The 21,641-nt window shown below is 39.3% G+C and overlaps 1 protein-coding gene across 1 annotated transcript; it reads left to right on the top strand.

The window, feature by feature from the left end:
- Positions 1-292: 292 nt before the first annotated feature.
- tbc1d30 (TBC1 domain family, member 30) lies at positions 293-21,117 on the top strand. The gene is made up of 13 exons (XM_066669688.1): positions 293-980; positions 4,641-4,805; positions 11,546-11,607; positions 11,718-11,783; positions 12,116-12,241; positions 13,062-13,247; positions 13,505-13,673; positions 14,178-14,346; positions 14,480-14,585; positions 14,918-15,024; positions 15,551-15,690; positions 16,353-16,559; positions 18,153-21,117. Exons 1-13 carry the CDS (start codon positions 527-529, stop codon positions 19,154-19,156), a joined length of 2,961 nt encoding a protein of 986 aa, XP_066525785.1. The 5' UTR covers positions 293-526; the 3' UTR covers positions 19,157-21,117.
- Positions 21,118-21,641: the final 524 nt, after the last annotated feature.

Raw genomic sequence — 21,641 nt, 5'->3', positions numbered from 1 at the left:
CTACCTGCTGCACCACCATGCTACCCATAAGTAAATCAGTTGGTAAATAAAGAAAACGAAATTCTTTAAGTGCTATTGAATTTTTTCCCATCTCTGACAAGTTGAAAAGGATTTAAGACTCATTTGAAAATGCTGAGGGGGGGGGGGGGGGGGACCCTAACACTTAGAACTGGACCCCGTATTGGGACAGGATTTGAATGTAACTCCTCCCTGATGAGGTTGTTGCACCTGCGCCCTGCTGAAGTTTTTTTTTTTTGGCTGCACATTTAATTCTCTCCTGGAGAGAGGGGGCGCTTTTGGGCGCAGAAAGGAAACAAGAGCCTGAGAAAGAAACCTAAAGCAGGAGCTCAAACAACTCCAACACTCAGCAGCTGAAGGAATGGCATGCTCCCGGAACTTCAGTTCCTTGTTTCACTGGTATACAATGATATAGTCGTGGCTATGGATTTAAAGGACACGTAGACTTGAGGACGTAACGAAGGAGTAGAGAAAAGTAAAGTAGACCTTTTAGAGGAGAAATGTAAGGATGTCCAGCGTAGAGTTTGGTGAAATAGAGCTTAGAGAGGTTGACATATGTGCTCAGGAGCGGTGCTGGGGGGAGGAGGAGGAGGAGGAGGAAAGCGGGGTTTTCGAGCTAGCGGCGCCGCAGACCGTTGTCACTGAGGCCGTGGGCGTCTTTAGATCACCACCTTCTCCGCACACCGTCCGTTCTCCGTGCACCCGGGAGGACGCCGGGTTGTTTTCCGACTTTTCCGAGTTCTCCGAGCGCAGGGCCTCCTCCATAGTGGACCGTCTGCTGGTGGAGCTGTACGACAGAGCCGCGGAGAGCTACGACAGCTCCACAGAGGCGTCCGGACCAGAGCCCCTCTACAACAGTTACAACAATATCAACAACTGCAACTTCACGGGTTCCAGTTTCCTACAGGAACTCCAGAGCAAAAACACCCGCAGACACCAGATCAACTACCTCTCTCACAAAGGTCTGTACTAACTTACCGCATTACAGATGTATGCTACCTCTCTAAATTAGACAAGACGACAATATGTTACTTGTGGATTTTCTAAGTGCGTAGCGAGCTAAATAATGATAACGAATTCCTCTAGAAGGAACAACCTGCTGTCAACCGAAAGATTGACTGAGTTAGATGAGCAAACACACGGTTTAAAAAGGCGTGGCTTTACTTGCTAAAGAATTGTTTAATTTTTCCTTAAATATTAAAATACATTGAATTAAAGTTAATCATGATTTTAGTTTCATTTAATGTTTTTTGGGTTTTTTGTTTTATCTACTCATGTTGACCTTTTATCCGTTTGCAAACTTTCCGCCTCCCTTAGTTACTGTTGCTATGTAAGTTACTTGCTCGGTTCAGGCTGAACCCCCTGGAAAGAGTATCAAGTATAGTTTTTTTTTTTTTTACTATGTTAATATGTCCATGTTGTTTGTACGCTAGAAGACACATCATGAACGATATAAACAGTCAACGCCCTTACTTATCATTTCTGCTTTGAAACGGCAGTGTTCCAAGGCAGAATCAAATGGACGGATTCAGACAGTCAAAGCTTCTTACATCACAAGCCCAATGAACCAATCACGTCATCTTGTAGGGCAGTGGTTCTCAAACTTATTAGACCAGGTTCCACCCATTATCAAACCAAAACCTCAAAGTAGCACCTATGAGTTTTGTCACAGAAACATGTGCACCCCTGGTTCTTCCTCTGTTCTGGGGGCATAAGGCAAAATCTTGCTTGAATTTTTGCATGTTTTTGTTGCTTTTTTATTTACTTGAAATTTGCATGCTTAATACAAAATGATCTAAAACAATTACTAAAAACTAAAGAGAGAATACAAATAATTAGACCTAAACTGAATGTTTTAAACACAATTATACATTTATGAGAACATATCAAATGTATGGGCAGTAAAAGTTTTGAAAGAAATAAACATGAGAAGTGGTCAGTTTAATATCAGTTATGTGCTTTAATAGGCTAGTTAGCAGTAGGTGAAGAAAAAACCGAGCCAAGTATTTACTCAATTACAAGAAGCAAGTCTGTTTGGGAATGGGTGGGTTATACTAAAAGATACAAAGAGGTTGGACACAGCACAAATACAAACTACCTCATACACACAACAGCCCACCAAACCAAAATAAACACACTAGTAGTATAGCTCTCACGCAGCTCAATTTCCTGGGGTTTGGATTTAAATCCTGCCTCAGGTCATTCTCTATGAGGAGTTGGGTGTGTTCTCCCCGTGTATACATGGGTTTCCTCTGGGTGCTCAAGTTTCCACCCACTGTCCATAAGCATGCTGGTAGGTGGACTGGCACTTGAAACATGTCCATAGGTGTAAATGAACATGAGCATGTATGATGCCATGTGACAGACTTGCACCGCTTCCTGGGTGTGCTCCTACCTTGCACCCAATAATTCCAGGTAGTCTTCAGACTGTCTGTGACCCTGAACAGGATAGCATACCAATGTGGATGGTGATTTTTGAACTGTGCCAGATGGTCCCACTCCTCTAGCTCAGATGATGCTATACCCATGAATTACAAAAAAATAATTTCAAATTTGATTTGCCAGACCACAGGACACTTTTCCACTTCAGCTCAGTCCATCTTATGCTGGGATCATACTACATGAATTTAGCCCAATTTCGGCACGATTTGACCTCTCCGACAAATTTCCAATGTCAGAACCGAGCGCCGGGGCGAGTGACGATTGTGTAGTGTGACATAATCAAAGATCAGCGATGTGGCATCTGGGACACCACACGACACCATAACGAAAAGTCCAGCATGTTAGAATCTTTTAGGTATTTTTGCCTAGTCTGACGTATCCTACGGCATGTTTCTTGACAAAGACCAATAGGAGGACAGAGCGCTGTCTGGCGTGCATATTTAAACACAGAGAAGAGAAAGAGGGAGGCTGCTGCTGCAGCTGTCAGGTGAAAAAATGTAACTGAGGAAATTGTCTTGTAATGATAACACATTACCTCAGGTTCTCTTTGCAGGACAGACATGTGATTTAACTCTTCTCTCCTCCTCGAAACACACAGGAACGGGCCCACAATTGTGTTTTCTTCTTCTTTTTGGAGCACAAATCCGCTAGCAAAAGGGCAGAGTTTAACTTTTTGAATTCAGGTTTCGAGAAGTGTTTCTAAACCCGTGAAATGATTTCTACTACAGTAATGTGTGTGTTCTAAATTCAGTGCCATCTGAGGGCCCAAAAGTCATAGCCAACCAGTATTGGTTTAGGGTCTTGTCCCTGGCATATAGAAATTCTCCTGGATTGTCTGAATATTTTAAATTGATATTATGTACCATAAATGATGAAATCCTTAAGATCTTTACTGTTTTTAATTTGAGACAATGTATTATTGAATTGTTTCACTATTTGCTGTATTGTCATTCACAGACCGGAAAAAACCCTCCCCATCTTTACTTCTGAAAGATTCAGCCACTCTGAGATGCTGAGATTTTAAACCCAGTCATGTAGCTGACCTGTTGCCAATAATTAGCCTTCAAAGCTTAAGCACTGTTTTATTGCCCAGCACCAACTTTTCCAGAATGTGTTGATGGCATCAAATTTAAAAAGTGCAAATATCTAATCTGGGGGCGGCACAGTGGTGCAGCAGGTAGTGTCGCAGTCACACAGCTCCAGGGGCCTGGAGGTTGTGGGTTTGATTCCCGCTCCGGGTGACTGTCTGTGAGGAGTTGGTGTGTTCTCCCTGTGTCTGCGTGGGTTTCCTCCGGGTGCTCCGGTTTCCTCCCACAGTCCAAAAACACACGTTGCAGGTGGATTGGCGACTCAAAAGTGTCCGTAGGTGTGAGTGAATGTGTGTGTGTCTGTGTTGCCCTGTGAAGGACTGGCACCCCCTCCAGGGTGTATTCCCGCCTTGCTCCCAGTGATTCCAGGTAGGCTCTGGACCCACCGCAACCCTGAATTGGATAAGCGGTTACAGATAATGAATGAATGAATGAAAATACCTAATCTGACAAATTTATTAAGCTAACAATCCACAGCTTAAATTAAGTCTTTTTTCTTATTAAAATAAAAAAATTCAGAACTCCAGTTTTGGAAGCCCTGGTATTTTGTGATTACAGTATATTAGTAACCTTGTAAAATAATCATTTTTATGGAACTAATTTTGTGTCAAAATTCAACAAAAACAGAGTTTCTTTTTTCTGACTTTTGGAAAACATTTCATGTGTGAGTGGGTCTTAGAAGATGGCGTTCACCTTAAATCTCCATTGGTTACTGTCACCACCTGCTTTTAAGCATCTTCAAGCAAACATTTAGTGTATAGTTAACTTGAGGCTGATGTAGATAACGTACTGTATTTCAGGAATTTAGATTATGTTAAAAACAAATGCCTAATTTAAATCCATATCGGTCTGTTTGTGCATAACTTACTTTTTTGCATTTTGTGTTGTTCACTAAATTGGGCTAGAGACATGTTTTCCTTTAGGAAAATGCATGTAATGGACTGCACTTAACTGTCATTGTTTCAGTGCAGCTAAGAATGAGAACACTGCCTTGTTTGTAATCTGAAAAAAAAAAACCTTTCAGATCATTGTTTGATTGCTTGTGGGATCCAGATTTGAAACAGCATTTTTTTTGTCTACGTCTCTTTTCAGATCCAAAGGAACTGAAATGGATTATTGATGAAGTGAATTACCGTATCGGTATCCAATCAGCTAAATTGATTAGGCAGCTTAAAAGGAAGGACCGGCTTCTTCACAAGCAACAGAAGAAATGCGACATCGTCACGGCCTGCCTGCAAGCCGTCTCCCAGAAAAGAAGTAATTGTTAATCAGTGTTCTCTTATTTCATCCATTGCCAGTGCTCCGGGTGGTTTAGTCTTTAAATCTTCCTCTTAGCAGAGAAGGATCAAGTTGCATAAGATGCAGCAAGTTTTGTGCTGCATAAGTCTTTCCTAAATTTAGTTTTTAAGCTTCTTTTTATGTGTTCTCCCACTTATTGGTGTAATTCTTCTTTGAATGTTGCTCAGTGGGGAATTTAAAGAACTCCAATCAACCTGATTTCCTCAGTGTTCAGGTGCTGTTTTTAACAATATGGAGTAGAAAATGATGACAAAAATTGAGATCATGTATGTTTTTTGTTCACCTTTCAAACTGAAATCTTCTTCAGAGCTATTAACTTCATCAGTTCACACCAACATCTTTATATCCCTCTCTGTAGCATTCCGATTATCCTGTAGAGTTCAAATGAAGGCACGCAAATTATTTACTGCAGCATATGTTGATGTCTTTGTTTGTTTATTATTTCATACATAATTATTATGAACTGCAGCTAATCTAAAGCTGTTTATTTTTCAAAAGAACATTAGACAGATTTGTATTGTTTCAGTGTATGGCTTATTTAAATTTGCATACAAGGATTTTGGAGCAATATTAAAAACTGATTCCTTTTACCATGCATAAAGTACATGCACGCTCTTGCTCTAAAATTGTTTGACATATATGTAAACAGTGTTTATTTAGTGCTCAAAATTTGGCTGATACAGGATGAGCACAACTATGTTTACAAAATAAGGACTCTAATGGGAATTGCTCAAAAAAAGCTATAGCGTGACTTATCACAGGTGACCTCTTAATGAAAACAATGTGATGTGATTTTCTTTTCTATTTTATCCACATGCAGCATGACCACTGAGCAGGTACAGTAAAACATTCTGAACACAAATGTCTAAAGCTCTGCCTGCTTTAATTTTGTTTGTTTTCTCATTGTTATGTGACTAGCAACTGAGCAAATCAATGGAAAAATCAAGGTTTTTCTTTCAGAGTGGCACTGATCAGCCACAGAATTAAAACCACTGACGGGAAAGTGAATAACATTTGATTATCTTGTTACCATGGTACATATTAAGGGGTAGGATATAAAAACCCAGTTTCAGGAAAAGTTGGAATTTATGGAAATGCAGTATTTACAAGGATCTAGGGTTTGTTAATTTTCTTTAATATTTATTACACTGACAAAATAACAAAGGAAAGATTTCTAAGCATTTCAGTGAGCAACTTGATGGTATTTTTTAAAATAAGCAAATTTCGAATGGGGTGCCTGCAAAAAATAATTGTAAACGTTTTACAGAATATTTCATTTACTCAATTTTCAAACATTTCACAATAAACAGATGAATATAAAGTGTATACAATGACTGACATGCATATGGGTGAAGGTACCCCTTATCCCTTCCCACAAAGTCCATGGTTCTTTCAGCAAGACAATGCCAGGGGTCTGGAGTGCCTGCAGTCCAGATCTGTCTTCTGTAGAACAGAAGAACAACAGTGACAACAGACTGTTGAGCTGTGGAAATCTTGTATTAGACAAGAATGGGCAAAGATTCTACTTGAAAAACTTCATCAGTTACTGTCCATCAGTTATTGTATCCAAACAATTAAAAAGTGTAATTAAAAGGAGAGGAAAGGTGATGAAAAACAGGTAAATGTTTCTGTGCAACCTTTTTTTTGGAGTGTGTTGCAGGCATCAGATTCTAAATGTGTTTGTATTTACAAAATACAATGAAATAAGTTTGTCAGTGGAAACCTTTTTTAGATTTATCAGTTAAATACAGGTGCAAGAGCATTAACAAATAACAATGTTTTTATTGCATTTTACAAAATGTTATTTTTCTGAACTACGGTCTGGATTAAACAGCAGGGATCCAGTCAGTTCATGAAGTTGTTGTGTGGGAAGCTGGAAAAATAAGCAAGCATAAAAATCTCTGTGATTTTAACTGGTCTCAATTTGTGATAGCTAGATGACTGAGTCAGAGCATCTCAAACGACAGGTCTTGTGAGGTGTTCCCAGTATGCAGTGTTTAGTACATTCCAAAAGTGGTCTATGGGAGGACAGCTAATGAACTGGCAACAGGGTGAATCCAAGGTCCTTCTCTGTGCAAAGTGAAGGCTGTGAAGGCTAACCAGTTTGATCTGATCTGAACTCTAGCACAACCTGCTGAAAACATTTATGCTGGTTTCAGTCTTGTGTCAGAACTCAGTGCATTGCACTTTGCCAAAGAAGGGGCTGTATAGCTGGAGACCAATCAGAATGTCTGCCAAGCACTGTTCAACAGCTGAAGCACCTGGTTCTATTTGAATCTGAGGTAGCCCAAAGAGCAATGGAAGGGGAACTGGTCTGATGAATCATAGTTTCTTTTACAGCACGTGGACGGTTTTGTGTGTGCACTGCTTAATTGGTGAACAGATGGCACCAGGATGCATTATGAATAGAAGGCAAGCAAGCACAGCCCACATGCACTGGGCAGTGTCCTTTTAGGGAATCTTGGGTCTTTGCTTTCATGTGGATATTATCTGGAGGAACCGAAAAATCGCAATTTACAGGACTTGAATGTATCTGTTGTTAATGACTTGGTCCCAGATACCTTCTATGTTTTTACAGGTCAAAGCCTTTTTTTTGCTGCACAAGGCTGATCTAAACAATATATAGTTTTAATATTATGGCTGACTACATGACAGTATTTCTGTTATAAAGCACAGGACAATAACATTATCAGATACAATTTCCTTATTTAACTGATTACAAAAATCAGACCTGGTGGATTAAAGTTATTTCTGGTTTTCCTTGGGGATGAGCCACATTTCCTTTTTCCTCTGAGGGGAAATTTTTTTTTCTTGGCTTGGATGATGTTGATTTTAATCTTTTAGGATTAAGAAATAAAACATGGCCCAGGGTTAAGACGAGCAACACTACCCACCGTTTCTGTCCTTCCTTCCCTATCTGTCCATCCCTTTTTTTTTTTTTCGGTTTGCACCTCCCATTGCATCTTTTACCGCCCCCCCCCTCCGCCTCCGCCTCCTCCTCCCCCTCTCCTGCAGAGGCACAGGAAACGCTCCTGTATGGGGAGCTAAAGCTACATTTTGGTTGTTTATTTAAAAACCAATAGCCGACATCTCTGATTGGTTTTGCGTTTCTAAAAAAGCCAAACGGATGGATCTTTTCTCGGAGGATATACCGGAGGTTTGAATGAAGGTGTGACTGAAGAGAAGGATTGGCATCAGCTTCAGTGAGATCGCCATTTTCCATCTTTCTTTACGCGGGGCTGGACTAGGAGAGCCTTATGTAGGATTTACATTTCATAAGAACAAAACACGTGCGTAATACTTTCCCCAAGCGCCGTTATCTGAAAGAAAAGCAGGAGCAATAGGTAAATACGGCGTGTATTGTGGACACCGAACGTGCTTCACCCGTGGCCAATCCAATACGTCTTGGTCAAATTAGATCATGAAGCAGGACCGATTCGTGGCCTCCAGGAGGTCGAAGATTTGTCTAAAACGCCAAAGTGCCGGTGGAGTCGGCAACATCATTAGCAATGTTCTGAAAAAGCGCAATGGCATCTCGAGGAGCGCCCCTCGCCTGCTGTGCACACTGGAGCCAGGTGATAAAACCATCAGGACTGTCTGGCAATTAAACTACTGATATTTATTTGTATATATTTGTTTGTTTTTATAAGCGTTTTTGTCTGAACTTTGCAGCTTGATTAGCCTCCAGTTGAGTCTTTGCTACACCAGCGTAGATTGCTGATCTTGCGTCCCCTCCCTTATCTCTTGTTTTATGAACAAATTCTGAACGTTAAGGTTCTGTCTCTAATGTAGGGGCACCCTACATATGGAGCACGGGGCAGATTGAGACTCATATAATGGGTCTTTGGTAACTGGCCATGGTGCTGAAATGGTAATCTAGGTAGTATAGGTACTTTGCTGTGAAATTGAGTGATGGTTTGCTTATTTATTGTGATCTATTCTGGAATTAAATCAGGCTGAACGTATTTTTCTGAGGGTTTAGATGCTGAAGGTGTCTAAAGCCCTATTCGGACGAGATAATTACCCCCACTTCCACAGGTAAAACTGTTACCTGAGTATCTCTGTCATTTTTCCGGAGTGCGCGCTCCCGTTTCAGGAAAAGATTCCCGAGCCTTTTACCTACTGTAAAACGAGCAATAAAAATGACTCCAGCTAATACAAATCCTGTTCGAATTGAAATGTGGGGTCACATCCCGGGAGATTTTCGCGTGTTCTCTCGAGAATGGAGGAGCTAACGGAAGCGTTTAGTGAAGAAATATAAGGTTATACGGTAAACGCTCAGCGGCTGAACAACACGCCGGGGGGTTGTGACAGTCTAAAGACTCCAAAGCTCTGCTGTGTCTGATCCACACTGTTTGAAGGCAGTGCATGAATCGAGTAGCCCCGCCCATGTCCATTATATTCACCGAGATTTCTTATCCAGTGCGTATTCACTATAAACATTACTGACATCTTGTGGAAAAATAACACAACCCTAGCTCCCCAAAACTAATCCCGTCCGAATAGGGCTTAAGACAGATCATATTAGCCTACAGCACACAGCTATTTTACAATGTTTGGGGCATCACAGTTAGTAATAATAATAGTAAAACACATTTAACTCTATTTACATTTGATTTCAATTAGTATTCATAAAACTACACATGTTGAATTTGTTTTACTGTGATAATACGTTTTTTTTTTCTTTTGAGGGTTGTGATAGTGAAACTCTCTAAGGTTTGTAATTTTTTGAATTTTCTTTTTAAGGTGTTTTCTGGTAATGGATAAAAACTATTCTAAGGGTAGGAGTTGTAGACTGTAGGCCCGTGTCCTCCGTTTTTTTTAAACCTTTATATCGTATATATATTATAACACTACAGGTCAGTGGAGTGCAGTGTGTGGGAGATTATAGTCACTGACTAATCCCTTGAAGCCAGTGCTGTGAGATGGACTAAATGTGAAAAATGGTCACTGGTTTTCTGTGGTTTGATGCTTTTAAGCTGTAGAACGGAGTCATGGAGGAATGGGAAGCAGGTAGTATGTCTTTAGTACTGTGGAGAATTTACAGAAAACGCTATTTTATTCCCATTAAATTTGTGTTTTATTCAAATGTTTTCTCTGTTGAAACGTTCTCTGGGGGAATGGCTAATGGCTAGCAAAACATGTAGCGTTGTACCGTGACCGCGCAGAGTGGTTATTTTTCCGCGTGATTCTTCCTCGGTTATTTTACAGTACAAATATGAATTGAAGGCTCCTGCAGACTTTAGACGTATGTCCTAATGATGTTATCGTTTTATAACTACTATAGAAAAAACAGCGGCGCCGCCAGGAGAGTGAGACAGGTATAAATCTCTTATCTAACTTTCCTTTCGTAGTTGAATATTCACTGGTTTGAAACTGATTTTAAAACCCCACAGACTACCGTAACAAAGTTTCAGAGTATTCGTTGTTAGCTTCCTGTGCGGGACCTTACAATGTCTTACAAGAACCTAACTGTACTTGTTCTGAGGAGGGTTAAATGATAGAAAGCACAGCTTGTATCACAATAAATTGGGGCGTATGAACTACTTAAATAATGCGTGGCAGTGGCTTAATAATGATGAAAACGAGAATAATAGTGGTATTAAATCTTAGCTGTGAGGAGGCTGCTGGAATGCCCCCAGAACTCATTTATTAGTTCCCACAAAATTAATTTTTTGTTCCCAAATACTGCCTATACCTTAAGGTGGACCCACGATGTATTTCATAGTTCAAACATATTATTAAATTATTTCTTAATAATAATACACCAAGTGTCTTTTTCACATTTGTCATTAAGTGGCTCCCGTGCCCACTCCTCCCCACGCTTGTTACCCGGACGTCAGGAGCTGGGCTCCATGAAATGAGGCAGCTGTGGAGTCATTCATTTTTAATGAAGTTATTTTTTGCTCAGTGTAGATCAACCTTACCTTCACTTCCAGCTGTTACAGGTTGATGTTTGAATGCTTACAAATTATAAAGAGCACATTCAGGAATAAAATAATCCTAAATAAATTACACAATACATCATTGAATGCCAGGCCCTGTAACAAAATCCTGCCACACCCCCACAATCTATAAATACACTCCAGTGTCTGGAGAGAAAATTAAAGGCAGTATCAGAGACACATGAGACTTGCTTCCACATGGTTTCTGGGTAAGAAACTTGGTTCTAAGCAAACATCTTACGATTAAAATCAAGAACTGTTAGGTCATGTGGAAGAGGGTCTTTTTAAGACGAGTTTAACCACCAAAAATATTAAATGATTGCAATGTAAACGGAATCGATTTGATTTGAAATGAAATCCAATTTGTTTTCCTTACTTTATAGTGAAGGTGTTTTGAGTCATGGTGGCAATGTCTACAAAAGATATTTTGTCATGGTTTTTACAGTCTTAAATGATTAGTCAACCTGCATGTGTCTTTTGAGATGATATGTAAAGTTAATCACGGTGAAACAGTCTAAAAAATAAAGATTATTCCTTGGGTACTGTTTGGCCATTTAAAGCCCTGAGTGAAATAGCTCATCTTCATTTGAGGTGTACATATTTTGGATGTGTGTATGTTTATGGTGTCTGTTTCACATTTGTGTGTAAGGTTGGATTAGGAAATGTAATCTTATTTCCTATACAGCCTTTTCTTGTTTTACCTTTACTTTGCCAACTACTAGTAGCTTACTTCATATTCTTCCCCCTTCTAAGGAGTGGACACCAGGCTGAAGTTTACTCTAGAACCATCCCTGGGAAAGAATGGGTTTCAGCAGGTAAATCATTTGTGTTTTAAAACTGTATCACATTTACTGTCATTGAGATTGACTACACCCAAAGTGTGTTATCACTGTTGTGTGAATTTTTGGTAATGTGTGTATTGTAGTGGTATGATGCTCTCAAGTCTGTGGCTAGACTCCCAACTGGAATCCCCAAAGAGTGGAGGAAGAGGGTACTTATTATTATTATTATTATTATTATTATTGTTTTTATTATAAAGGATCTGTAGTTGTGGTTTTTTTTTTGGGACTTTGTACTGAAACACAGGGTTTGAATTGAACTTTCAAGGTTAAATTTAAAAATGTACCCACTGAAGATGTTCCCTGAAGATGTATACTTGAAAAAAATACTTGTACATATGAAGTGTTCTGGAGTGTAGAGTCAAAAGAACAGTCACGGTCCAGTTACTTAGTAACTGTTAATCAAATACAAATTTTAATGTTTCATGTTTGTGTAATCACGTAATGGGATTTTGTGTAAGATGTTTGTTCTGTATTGAACCAGGTGTGGCTAACACTAGCCGATCAGTACCTTCACAGTATCTCAATAGACTGGGAGAAGACCATGAGATTTGCTTTCAATGAGCGCAGCAATCCCGATGATGACTCTCTTGGAATTCAGATTGTTAAGGTATAACTGAGATGTAATTTCATTTTTATTATTCCACATCTTTTTGGAATCTCATGTTAGAACTAAAAGCGTTCCTATTTTTCATAAAAATTCTAAACCCTTTAAAACTTTGTAAATGCATTTTGAGCAACATGTGGTGTTAGTGTGCTTTAATTTGAACACTGGAAACAGGCTCCATAAGAGCAAATATTTGATTGCAAGTCAGCTGTCAAACTGAAAGCAGAGAGAGGAAGTTTATTGGAGGAGATATTTAATGGCGTAAAGTGGAAGCACTCTGATTAAATGCTAAATGGCCCAGCAGGATGTTTGCTGTGTATAGAGCTTCAGGACTGAGTGGATAATGGAACAAAGGCAGTGCATGTGACCTCCTCCCCATAAAAGGCTCAGTGATTCATCAGTTCAGAAGAAGGCAAAGTCCATCTCTCTCTCTCTCTCTCTCTCTCTCTCTCTCTCTCTCTCTCTCTCTCTCTTTCTCTCAAAAGTGTGTATTTCCTAGTGATATTCTTTTTGTGTTTTCAGAAAGCAGATGACGGGAATCTGTGCCATTACATTTCACTCTTCTAAGTTCTGTCATCTCTGCTAGATTACGTGGAGTAATACTTGAAAACCTTAGTTTAGAGCGACATTATCATGCAAAACTGGCATCCTTAGAACGTCTCTCAGCTATTGCAGGGTTGGAACTTACTGTGGTATAATTACAAAATATCTGATACATTATGGAGGTAGAACTGTACTACGTATATAGATTTTGTTGATTGTTGTTGCTGCCCTACTTATTACATACAACTTTTCACACTCTCCGTATCTCCCTTTGCTGCAGGACCTACATAGGACAGGCTACAGTTCATACTGTGGTCAGGAGGCAGAGCAGGACCGCGTTGTCCTGAAGCGGGTACTATTGGCCTATGCTCGCTGGAACAAGAATGTCGGCTACTGCCAGGGCTTTAATGTGCTGGCTGCTCTCATCCTGGAGGTCACTGAGGGCAATGAGGGTGATGCATTAAAGGTCTCTGCTGGTTATTAGTTTTGCAAGATGTACCATATTTTTTCATATTTTCAATTTTTTTTTCTAGAACAGAACAGGATCTGCCTTTTTTCTGTATATTTAGCCAGAGAGCTGTACACTTTAATCATAATGTTTCTCATAACTCAGAACATCAAAATTTTCACACATCACATTATTCTGCTCCTACTGTAAAACTGCAGTGTCTCACCTCCATACACGGCCCTCGTCATAAATCTGTTCACTCTGTATCCTTTCAGGTGATGATTTATCTGATTGATAAAGTGCTTCCTGACAGTTATTTTGCCAATAATCTGAGGGCTCTCTCTGTGGACATGGCTGTGTTCAGAGACCTGCTGAGGCTTAAGCTTCCTGAGCTTTCTCAACACCTTCACCACTTACAGAAGGTAGCCAATCGAACAGGAGGAGGTGAGTGATTTCCCCTAACATGTGCTTTCCTCTTATAATAGCATCATAATGATTTTTTTTTAAATTAATTAAATAAAAAAATAAACTACAAGTAAATACACAAAAAATGTTTCAAGAACACTATTGAATTGTATTTTAATAATGACTAAATTACAAAAGCAAAGCAGAAATATATTCATTCATTCATTCATTCATCATCTGTAAGCGCTTATCCAGTTCAGGGTCACGGTGGGTCCAGAGCCTACCTGGAATCATTGGGCGCAAGGCGGGAATACACACTGGAGGGGGCGCCAGTCCTTGCAGAAATATATTGATTAGGGAATATCAATAAAGTGGTCAAATGTTAAAAATTCCTAGTGCAAGGTTTCTTAGACATATTTTACTAACGATTCCCAGTGTGCACTGTTCCACACTTCAAATTCCATAGTCGCTACGTGGGTGAGCAGTATCTGCAAAGGTTTGTCCTGTCTTTCTATATGGCTCACTGTAAACCTGTGTTTGCAGGCAGCTACGAGCCTCCACTCACCAACGTCTTCACCATGCAGTGGTTCCTTACCATGTTTGCCACCTGTCTGCCCCACCACACAGTGCTAAAGATCTGGGACTCTGTGTTCTTTGAAGGTTCAGAGGTGCTGCTGCGTGTAGCCTTGGCTATCTGGGCCAGATTGGGAGAGTAAGTTAGAGTCTGTTAAGCCTTTTATTGTATTTGACATTGTGTTATAATAGAAAATTAAGTGTGATATTTTTTTTCTGAGTGTCTGTTTAATTCTGTGCCCTTTCATTCTTGCTCTCTGTTCCTCTACTAGGAGGATTGAGGAGTGCCAGACTGCAGATGAGTTTTACAGCACTATGGGAATTTTGACTCAAGAGATGCTGGAGCACAACCTGATCGAATCTAATGAACTCATGCAGGTCAGAGTGCCTCTAAAATCATTTTTAATGCCATTAATTATTTATGCTTTTTTTGGTAGCATCATGAAGATGAATATTGTACAGTTAAGTGATATAGTTGTATGAAAATGATGGTTCCAACTAACTAAATGTCAGAATCCTATCATGTTTCATGTCTTCAGATCTAATAATGCTATATTTCTGTCATATTGCCTAACCCTAATTTACCCCAGTAATTGTCCTTTCACTAGCAGCGTCCTAAAGTAAAGTGAATGCATTGCAATTGGAGTAGTATGTAACAATTTTTCAAGATTATTTCTCAGATGTCTTTCTGTGTATTTTTTCTCTAACAGACGGTGTATTCCATGGCTGACTTCCCCTTCCCCCAGCTGGCAGAGCTGAGGGAGAAATACACTTATAACATCACACCGTTCCCTGCTCCAGTTAAAGCCAATGGCAGGTATGTAACTTGAGAAAGCAGGCATTGATTACACCACATATCAGCAAGTTAACCTTGAGTTCACTGTTTTCTGCTGTAATGTCTGTGTGGATGCTTTATTGAAACATGCAAATATGACATGCAAATAACATCGTAACTGACAACTTTCCACTTCAGTGTAAAGATAAGCTAAGGTGTTTTATAACATTGTAGTACAGGTGTGAATTTTATGAATGCATTTGAATAGCTGCTTACTGAGGCTACGTCCACACACATCCAGATATTTTTAAAAAAAAAAAACGGAGGTTTCTCACTGTGTTGGGGCCTCCCATCCACACACATTGTTTTAGTTCACTGAAAACAGGTTTCAAAAATGCTGATGTCACACTGTGAGCTGCTCATGTCTGTTTCTGTTTACATTAGCAGAGCATGTTCTGAGTCTCTTGCTATTCAATGTCATGACCATGGACGTGTGTGGGGATTTTAGGAATATCACCATGTGTGCTTCTCATATTAAAATAATTTTAAAATTGGTTTCCGATTGTAGCCAGGGCCTCCACGGATGGGAGAGTGATGATGACGGTGATATGGATGATGAAGACTCTATTGTTACTGCTCTGGGTTGCCTGGGGCCTCTGGGTGGGCTCCTGGCTCCTGAGATCCAGAGGTACCAGAAGCACTTAAAAGGTAAAAGCATGGCATTTTGGTAAAATTGACATTTCTTTCTAACCCATTGTGTTCTTTGGCTGCTCACTGCACTAATTGTCCCTCCCTTTTCCTGCTCTTTCTTCCACATCCTGCAGAAAAGGAAGCAATGATCAGCAAGCATTATCAACCAAAAATGATAACCGTGGTTAGAGCTAAAGAGAAGCTCTCCAAGCCTTTTCTAACACTTACTTTTGAAATATTTTGTAAATTACAGGATTATTTCAAATGTAGATTTATTTTGAAATTACTGAAAATAAGCCATATGCCAGGTGGATGGATGTCTAAAAATGTTTTTTTCTTGCCCTGTTTCTAGATAACAGAATTCCCACTGTTGCTTTTGTAACCCCTGTCTTATTACAGGGTGTTAGCAATGATTAAAATGTTTTGCAAAAGTATTCTCTAAAGCTGACAAACTAATAATTAATCCTATTATTAATAATATTAATTATATATATATATATCCCGGGTGAAATATGTGGACCATTGCGGGTTTCTAAGGTTCAGTTGAGACCCACTGACGTGGACAAAACTGTAACCAATATAATCATGCTTACGTCACACATTAACAGTCTTTACGTAGGTGTGTTATTTGTCTTCTGATGTGACTGATTATTCCCTTTTGTTTTAACTTATGTTTGCAGATCAGCGAGGTGAGCAGAGCTCTTCCTTCAATAACATGGCAGAGCTCAGCCCGGGGGCTGTGGGGGCTGGCAGAGCTGAGCATCAGGCCACTGTCAACAGCATGATGCTGGAACGCATGAGCACAGACATCAGAGCACTGACCAAACAGTACTCGCGGATAAAGAGACGACAACAGCAGCAAGCCAGTCTGCTCTACATCCGCACAGGTACAACTCAAGAAACAAGTGCATGTGTTTGTAAAGCTTAGAAGTCTAGATGTAATATTATCTTAAACAAACTCATGTAAAAGTAATCATTTCTTTACATAAAATATATACAGACAAGTTTATGTAGCTTAAGTGTTCAAAATCAAAACAGATTACAGACTCTGTAAACATCATTTGTAATCTGGAAATCTTTGAGATATATACAGTGAAGGCCATTTATATGGATACACCTTAATAAAATGGGAATGGTTGGTGATATTAGCTTCCTGTTTGTGGCACATTAGTTTATGGGAGGGGGGAAAACTTTTCAAGATGGGTGGTGACCATGACGGATACTGGAAGGCTGTGCTAGAATTTATCCTGCGGTTTTGCTATCAGTGTGTGAAGAGTGGGAGAAGAGGGTTGCACTGACAATCCAACACAATGGGCAGCACTTTGAACACATTTTATAAGTGGTCAGAAACTTGTAAATACCTCATGAAAAAATAAAGTTACGTTAAAACCAAGCACCCCATTGTTTTTATTGTGAAATTCCCAATAAGTTTGTTGTCTCACATGACCCTCTTCCCATTGAAAAAACAAAAGTTGAATCCAAACTTGCTGACTTCAAAATGGCCGCCATGGTCACCACCCATCTTGAAAAGTTTCCCCCCTCCCATATACTAATGTGCCACAAACAGGACGTTAATATCACCAACCATTCCCATTTTATTAAGGTGTATCCATATAAATGGCCCACCCTGTAGATATATTTTTGATATATGTAACCTTATTATTATTATTTTTTTCTTTTCATGGTCATTGAGGTCTTTTTAGCATTTGAATTATGGTACATGGTTAAAAATCACAATAATAAAATCACAATAACATGTTTTCCCTTAAAAAACAAGAGTGTTTGCACACAAGAAATGTGTTAAAGATGTAACAAAGTGGCTGAATATGTTTGAGGATCCTGTTTTAGGTCCACAATGTCACATGTTTCTCTCAGGGCTGCCAGTGGAAGCAGAGCATGTTGCTCCCAGTGAAGGAGCAAAATATGACTCTGGTACTGACCACTCATGGTTTGATACTGGCATTATTTTGGGTATTGGGTTGCTTGGAATAATTTCCTAATATCTTGGTGGTCTGGAATACTGTTCTGAGGTTATTTGGAGCAATGTTTAAATGATTGCAGACTGATTTTTTTTATATGAATTCACTGATGCTTTATACTGAGGCTATTCAAGTATTAATCAAATATTAATAATTTAAATAAATGCTTTGTTGCTGTCATAACAATACCTCACTGCTCAATAATGGTGACTTTATAGAATGAGGGTATTTGGGCATTTCACATAACCCAGTCTAAATTACTTTGGTGAAATCAAAGGGCAGCTGATACTTCCAAATAGTGTAAAAAAAAAAAAAAGAATACTTACAAGGTGAAATTTTTATGACAACAACATTGTTAGAGGGGTTGGCCTGGTGTCTATAAATGCAGCAGCATGAGAAAATTTTATCTTGTTCCTGAGTTTGGCCAGTGCAGTTAAGCCATGTATAAATATTTTTGAGGTAATATGAATCATTTGGCCATTCATGTTGGTTTTGTTTTAGATAAATGTCCAGCCACGAGCATCCTGGCATCCCAAGTCCACACTTCACCTGTGGTCAACCATCTTCTCCTGGGAAAGAAGCCTAGAGCGGCCCAACGTCCCTCCAGGAACGGTATCCCTGCTGGCACATTACCCCAAGCTCAGTCTACTCCAAACCTGGATCACGGATCTCGGGCCAGGCTTCAGTCACCTTGGCGCACTCACGTCCGCACACACCGCAGAAATCTGGCACGAGCACGAGCTCAACTCGGGTTCGATGACTCTTTGACACTGGAAGATAATGACAGTCATGAAGACCAGCCAGATGCAGCAGGAGAAAAAGAGAAAGAACAGGATGAAGAGGAAAAGGTTGAGGAGCAGGAAAAGGAGGAAGAGGTTTTGCAAGAGACTAAACCAGATCAAGACTTGGAGCTGGACATCCAGGATGATAAGTCTGGAACAAATGTAGAAGAAATGAGGGAAATTGAACAGCAGTTATCTGTTCTAGAGCTAGAAACAACAGCACAAGCTGGTTCTCCAGCTGTTAGTGATGGAGATTTAGCCTCAGTTGAGCTGCAGTCAGAATTTACAATGCATCCAGAATCCGAATTGCCTTCAGAATCAAAGGTGCATCCAGAGACAAACCCAGAGTCAAATGTACAGCCAGAAACAAAAATAGAATCAAACCTGCAGCCAGAATCCAACCTGCGGACACAATCCGACCTGCAGTCAAAAGAGCATCCAGAATTAAACCTGCAGTCACAGCAGGTTTGCTCTACTCGCCGCACAGCTTCTGACTCTTCTAGCTCAGAGAGCGGTGGGGGTTCTCTCAAACAAAGCCCCTCGAAACCACAGCAGATCTTCTCACCCTTCCCCTGTGTCAAAGCACCTCGTAAATCAGTTGCTGCCAGGAACTTGGGTCTTTATGGCCCCACACCAAGAACTCCCACTGTACACTTCCCCCACATGAGCAAAAGCATGAACCGACTGGGAGCTAGTTCCTCTTCCTCCACCAGGTGGCGATGATCAACAGCTTTCTGGTTAAGTACATGACCTTTAATAAGTATGCAAGTACAGCTCACCACAGAGCCCTGTCTCTGAAATCCTCTGAAAAACGCAGAAGAGAGCCTGTTTAAGTCTGTTCTACATGTTTTACATGTGGTAGAAGTATAGCACAAGGGTATCCAACCTATCCATGCTCTAACTACAAATACTTCCTTTCATAGATGTCAGGTTTGGTACAGTCTTTCAAAAATCCCATTAATCTTAAGAAACGTTGGTTCCCTTTATTAAAGTCATTATGTGATGTTGAGTTTCAGCTAGATTGTAATGTTGGCAGGTTTGATGCAACAAACGCTAATTTTATCTGGCATTAAAACAACATGCGGTCAAGTACTTAATGACTTTTTACACACAATTTTTACCGTATGCAACTTACTTAAAGCTAAATTAAGGCTGCACCAACATGGGAATTGTGGTCCCAAATAAAATGTTAACAATTTTAAAAAACTGTAGAAACTGATACCTGTCAGGATAAACACTACAGAGAAAAAAAAGATATTTATTTTTCAGGTTTCAATGTAGTTAAATTGATCAATTACACATGATAACAGTAGCCCAAATTTGTCTAAATATTCTGAATCATGAAGCCATATGATCGTTTAACCCTTTAATCTTGCTTATTAATTTCAAAGTTTGTTTGCTAGTGTTTTGCTAACAACCGTTGTGAAAGTAATGTGGATGGGGCATGGATAGGTCAGAACAAGCCCTGAAGGCTAGTGGCCAGCACAGATGGACAATTATCCTACTCAAACATAAAATGACCCGATTCCACTCAAGTCAGTCACCATTTTGTGCTGGACATGAGGTGCTCTAGTAGAATACAATCATTGATGCAACCAAGCTGCTGTGATACACTGTATGGCCAAAAGCCTGTGAACACCAGCGCATCCAAATTTTCATCTATAATCAGTTCCATGAATAGGGAGTCTGGTCCACACAGTTTCTATTGTTATTTACACTAGATATTCAAACATTGCTAGGAGTATTTGATTGCATTCAGCCATGGGAACATTTTGGTATTTCAGTTGAATTAATGGTTTTGAAATGCAAAACCATTACAACTTATCCCAAAGGTACTGTATTTAACTCTGTCACTGATAAATGGAAATGCAGTTCTGCAGATCCAGTCTAATGCAGGGGGCTGTAAACTGCACGAGTTAATTCTTGGCAAACAGCATTGGACCTTAAGCTGTTCCAAAGCATCCCCTTTTGTTTCATGCTTTTTAAATGAACATAATTTAAGTTGTGCATGCACAGATTGATTTCACAAATTATTAGGTGTGTCTACAAAAAGTTGGGCTTATAGTGCTAATTTGTGTGTCAGACAGTACAGGTATATGCCGATGAAGGAATTTCCAGGTTAGCAAAAGTTCACTCTTGAATGTGTCCATTTTTTTCCTTTCTCTTCCATCTGAATATTTCTATTTTAGTAAAGGAGTGACCACTTTATCTCTAGCAATAGCCATTGCAGGAGGTTCTGTTTAGCTTATGGTGTTTTTCCTGCTTTCTGGAACCACTGGCATTTAAATGTGTGCACAACAAGGAAGCATATTTGCGTGAACTCTGATATTTCAAATTTAAATGCTTAAAGAACACTATTTATTGGCTGGTAAATGTCTTGCTCACGGTTAGAAGACTGAAAACACAATAACCTCTTTCCCTATAGAGTGCTGCTGACAGCTCACTTTATGTTGTTTTTCTTGACTTCACCAAAGACATCATTTCACTAAATTTGCTTTTCACTGGAGTCTTGTATATTTTCTATCCTATTAATTCTCTCCTCTTTGACAAAATATAATATACATAGTAATATATAAATATACTAAAAATGAGAAAAGAAATGATTGTCCCAATGGAATATTTACTTCCTCTGATGCAAAGGTGTTTTTTGTTTTTTTTGATGACAAAACATATCTACATCACTTCAGAGTAAATAAAATCATGCAACAATAAGTGGGCTTGAGAGTGTTTAATTTCCTTCTAATTTTCCTATAGCTACACATCAAAAGAAATGTAAATTAATTTTCTTTATTACTTTAGACTTTTTTTTTTTTTTAAACACGACCACTTTAATGTCTTCAACACAACCAGTGGGTGGCGACGTTGCCACAGTTTTCCTCTCGAGATGAATCTGTTCAGAGATATTCAGTTCAGCACAGATCACTAATACAGTCACGTTTAAAGTTGAAAAAATATAAATTAATCCTGTAATACTGTTTGATAGTGATGTGATGTATAATACGGCTGTAGTACTAAGAGATCAATCATAGTAAATGCATCAATTTACAATAAGGTTCTTAACATGTAATTTTACAGTAGTTATGCTATGGCTTGTTTGTTGTAAAAACTCTCAGGCAGCTTTAGCATAATATATTTACTTACACACACCATGATCTCAAAAATCAGAGCAGCGTTGTATATTTATTTATTTATTTATTTATTTATTTGG

The sequence above is a fragment of the Hoplias malabaricus genome, chromosome 4 (genome assembly GCF_029633855.1).
Source record: "Hoplias malabaricus isolate fHopMal1 chromosome 4, fHopMal1.hap1, whole genome shotgun sequence".
NCBI classification, from domain to species: Eukaryota; Metazoa; Chordata; class Actinopteri; order Characiformes; family Erythrinidae; genus Hoplias; species Hoplias malabaricus.
Note: the sequence above shows the minus strand (reverse complement) of the source record. Positions and strands in the feature narration are given on the sequence as shown.

What these genes read in the sequence shown, in the direction of transcription:
- tbc1d30 (XM_066669688.1), top strand. Translation starts at nt 527, where the DNA reads ATGTCCAGCGTAGAGTTTGGTGAAATAGAGCTTAGAGAGGTTGACATA. An exon ending in ATGAGGGTGATGCATTAAAG is followed by an intron (nt 13,248 to 13,504) that starts GTCTCTGCTGGT and finishes GTATCCTTTCAG; the next exon opens with GTGATGATTTATCTGATTGA. An exon ending in CCAGTTAAAGCCAATGGCAG is followed by an intron (nt 15,025 to 15,550) that starts GTATGTAACTTG and finishes TTCCGATTGTAG; the next exon opens with CCAGGGCCTCCACGGATGGG.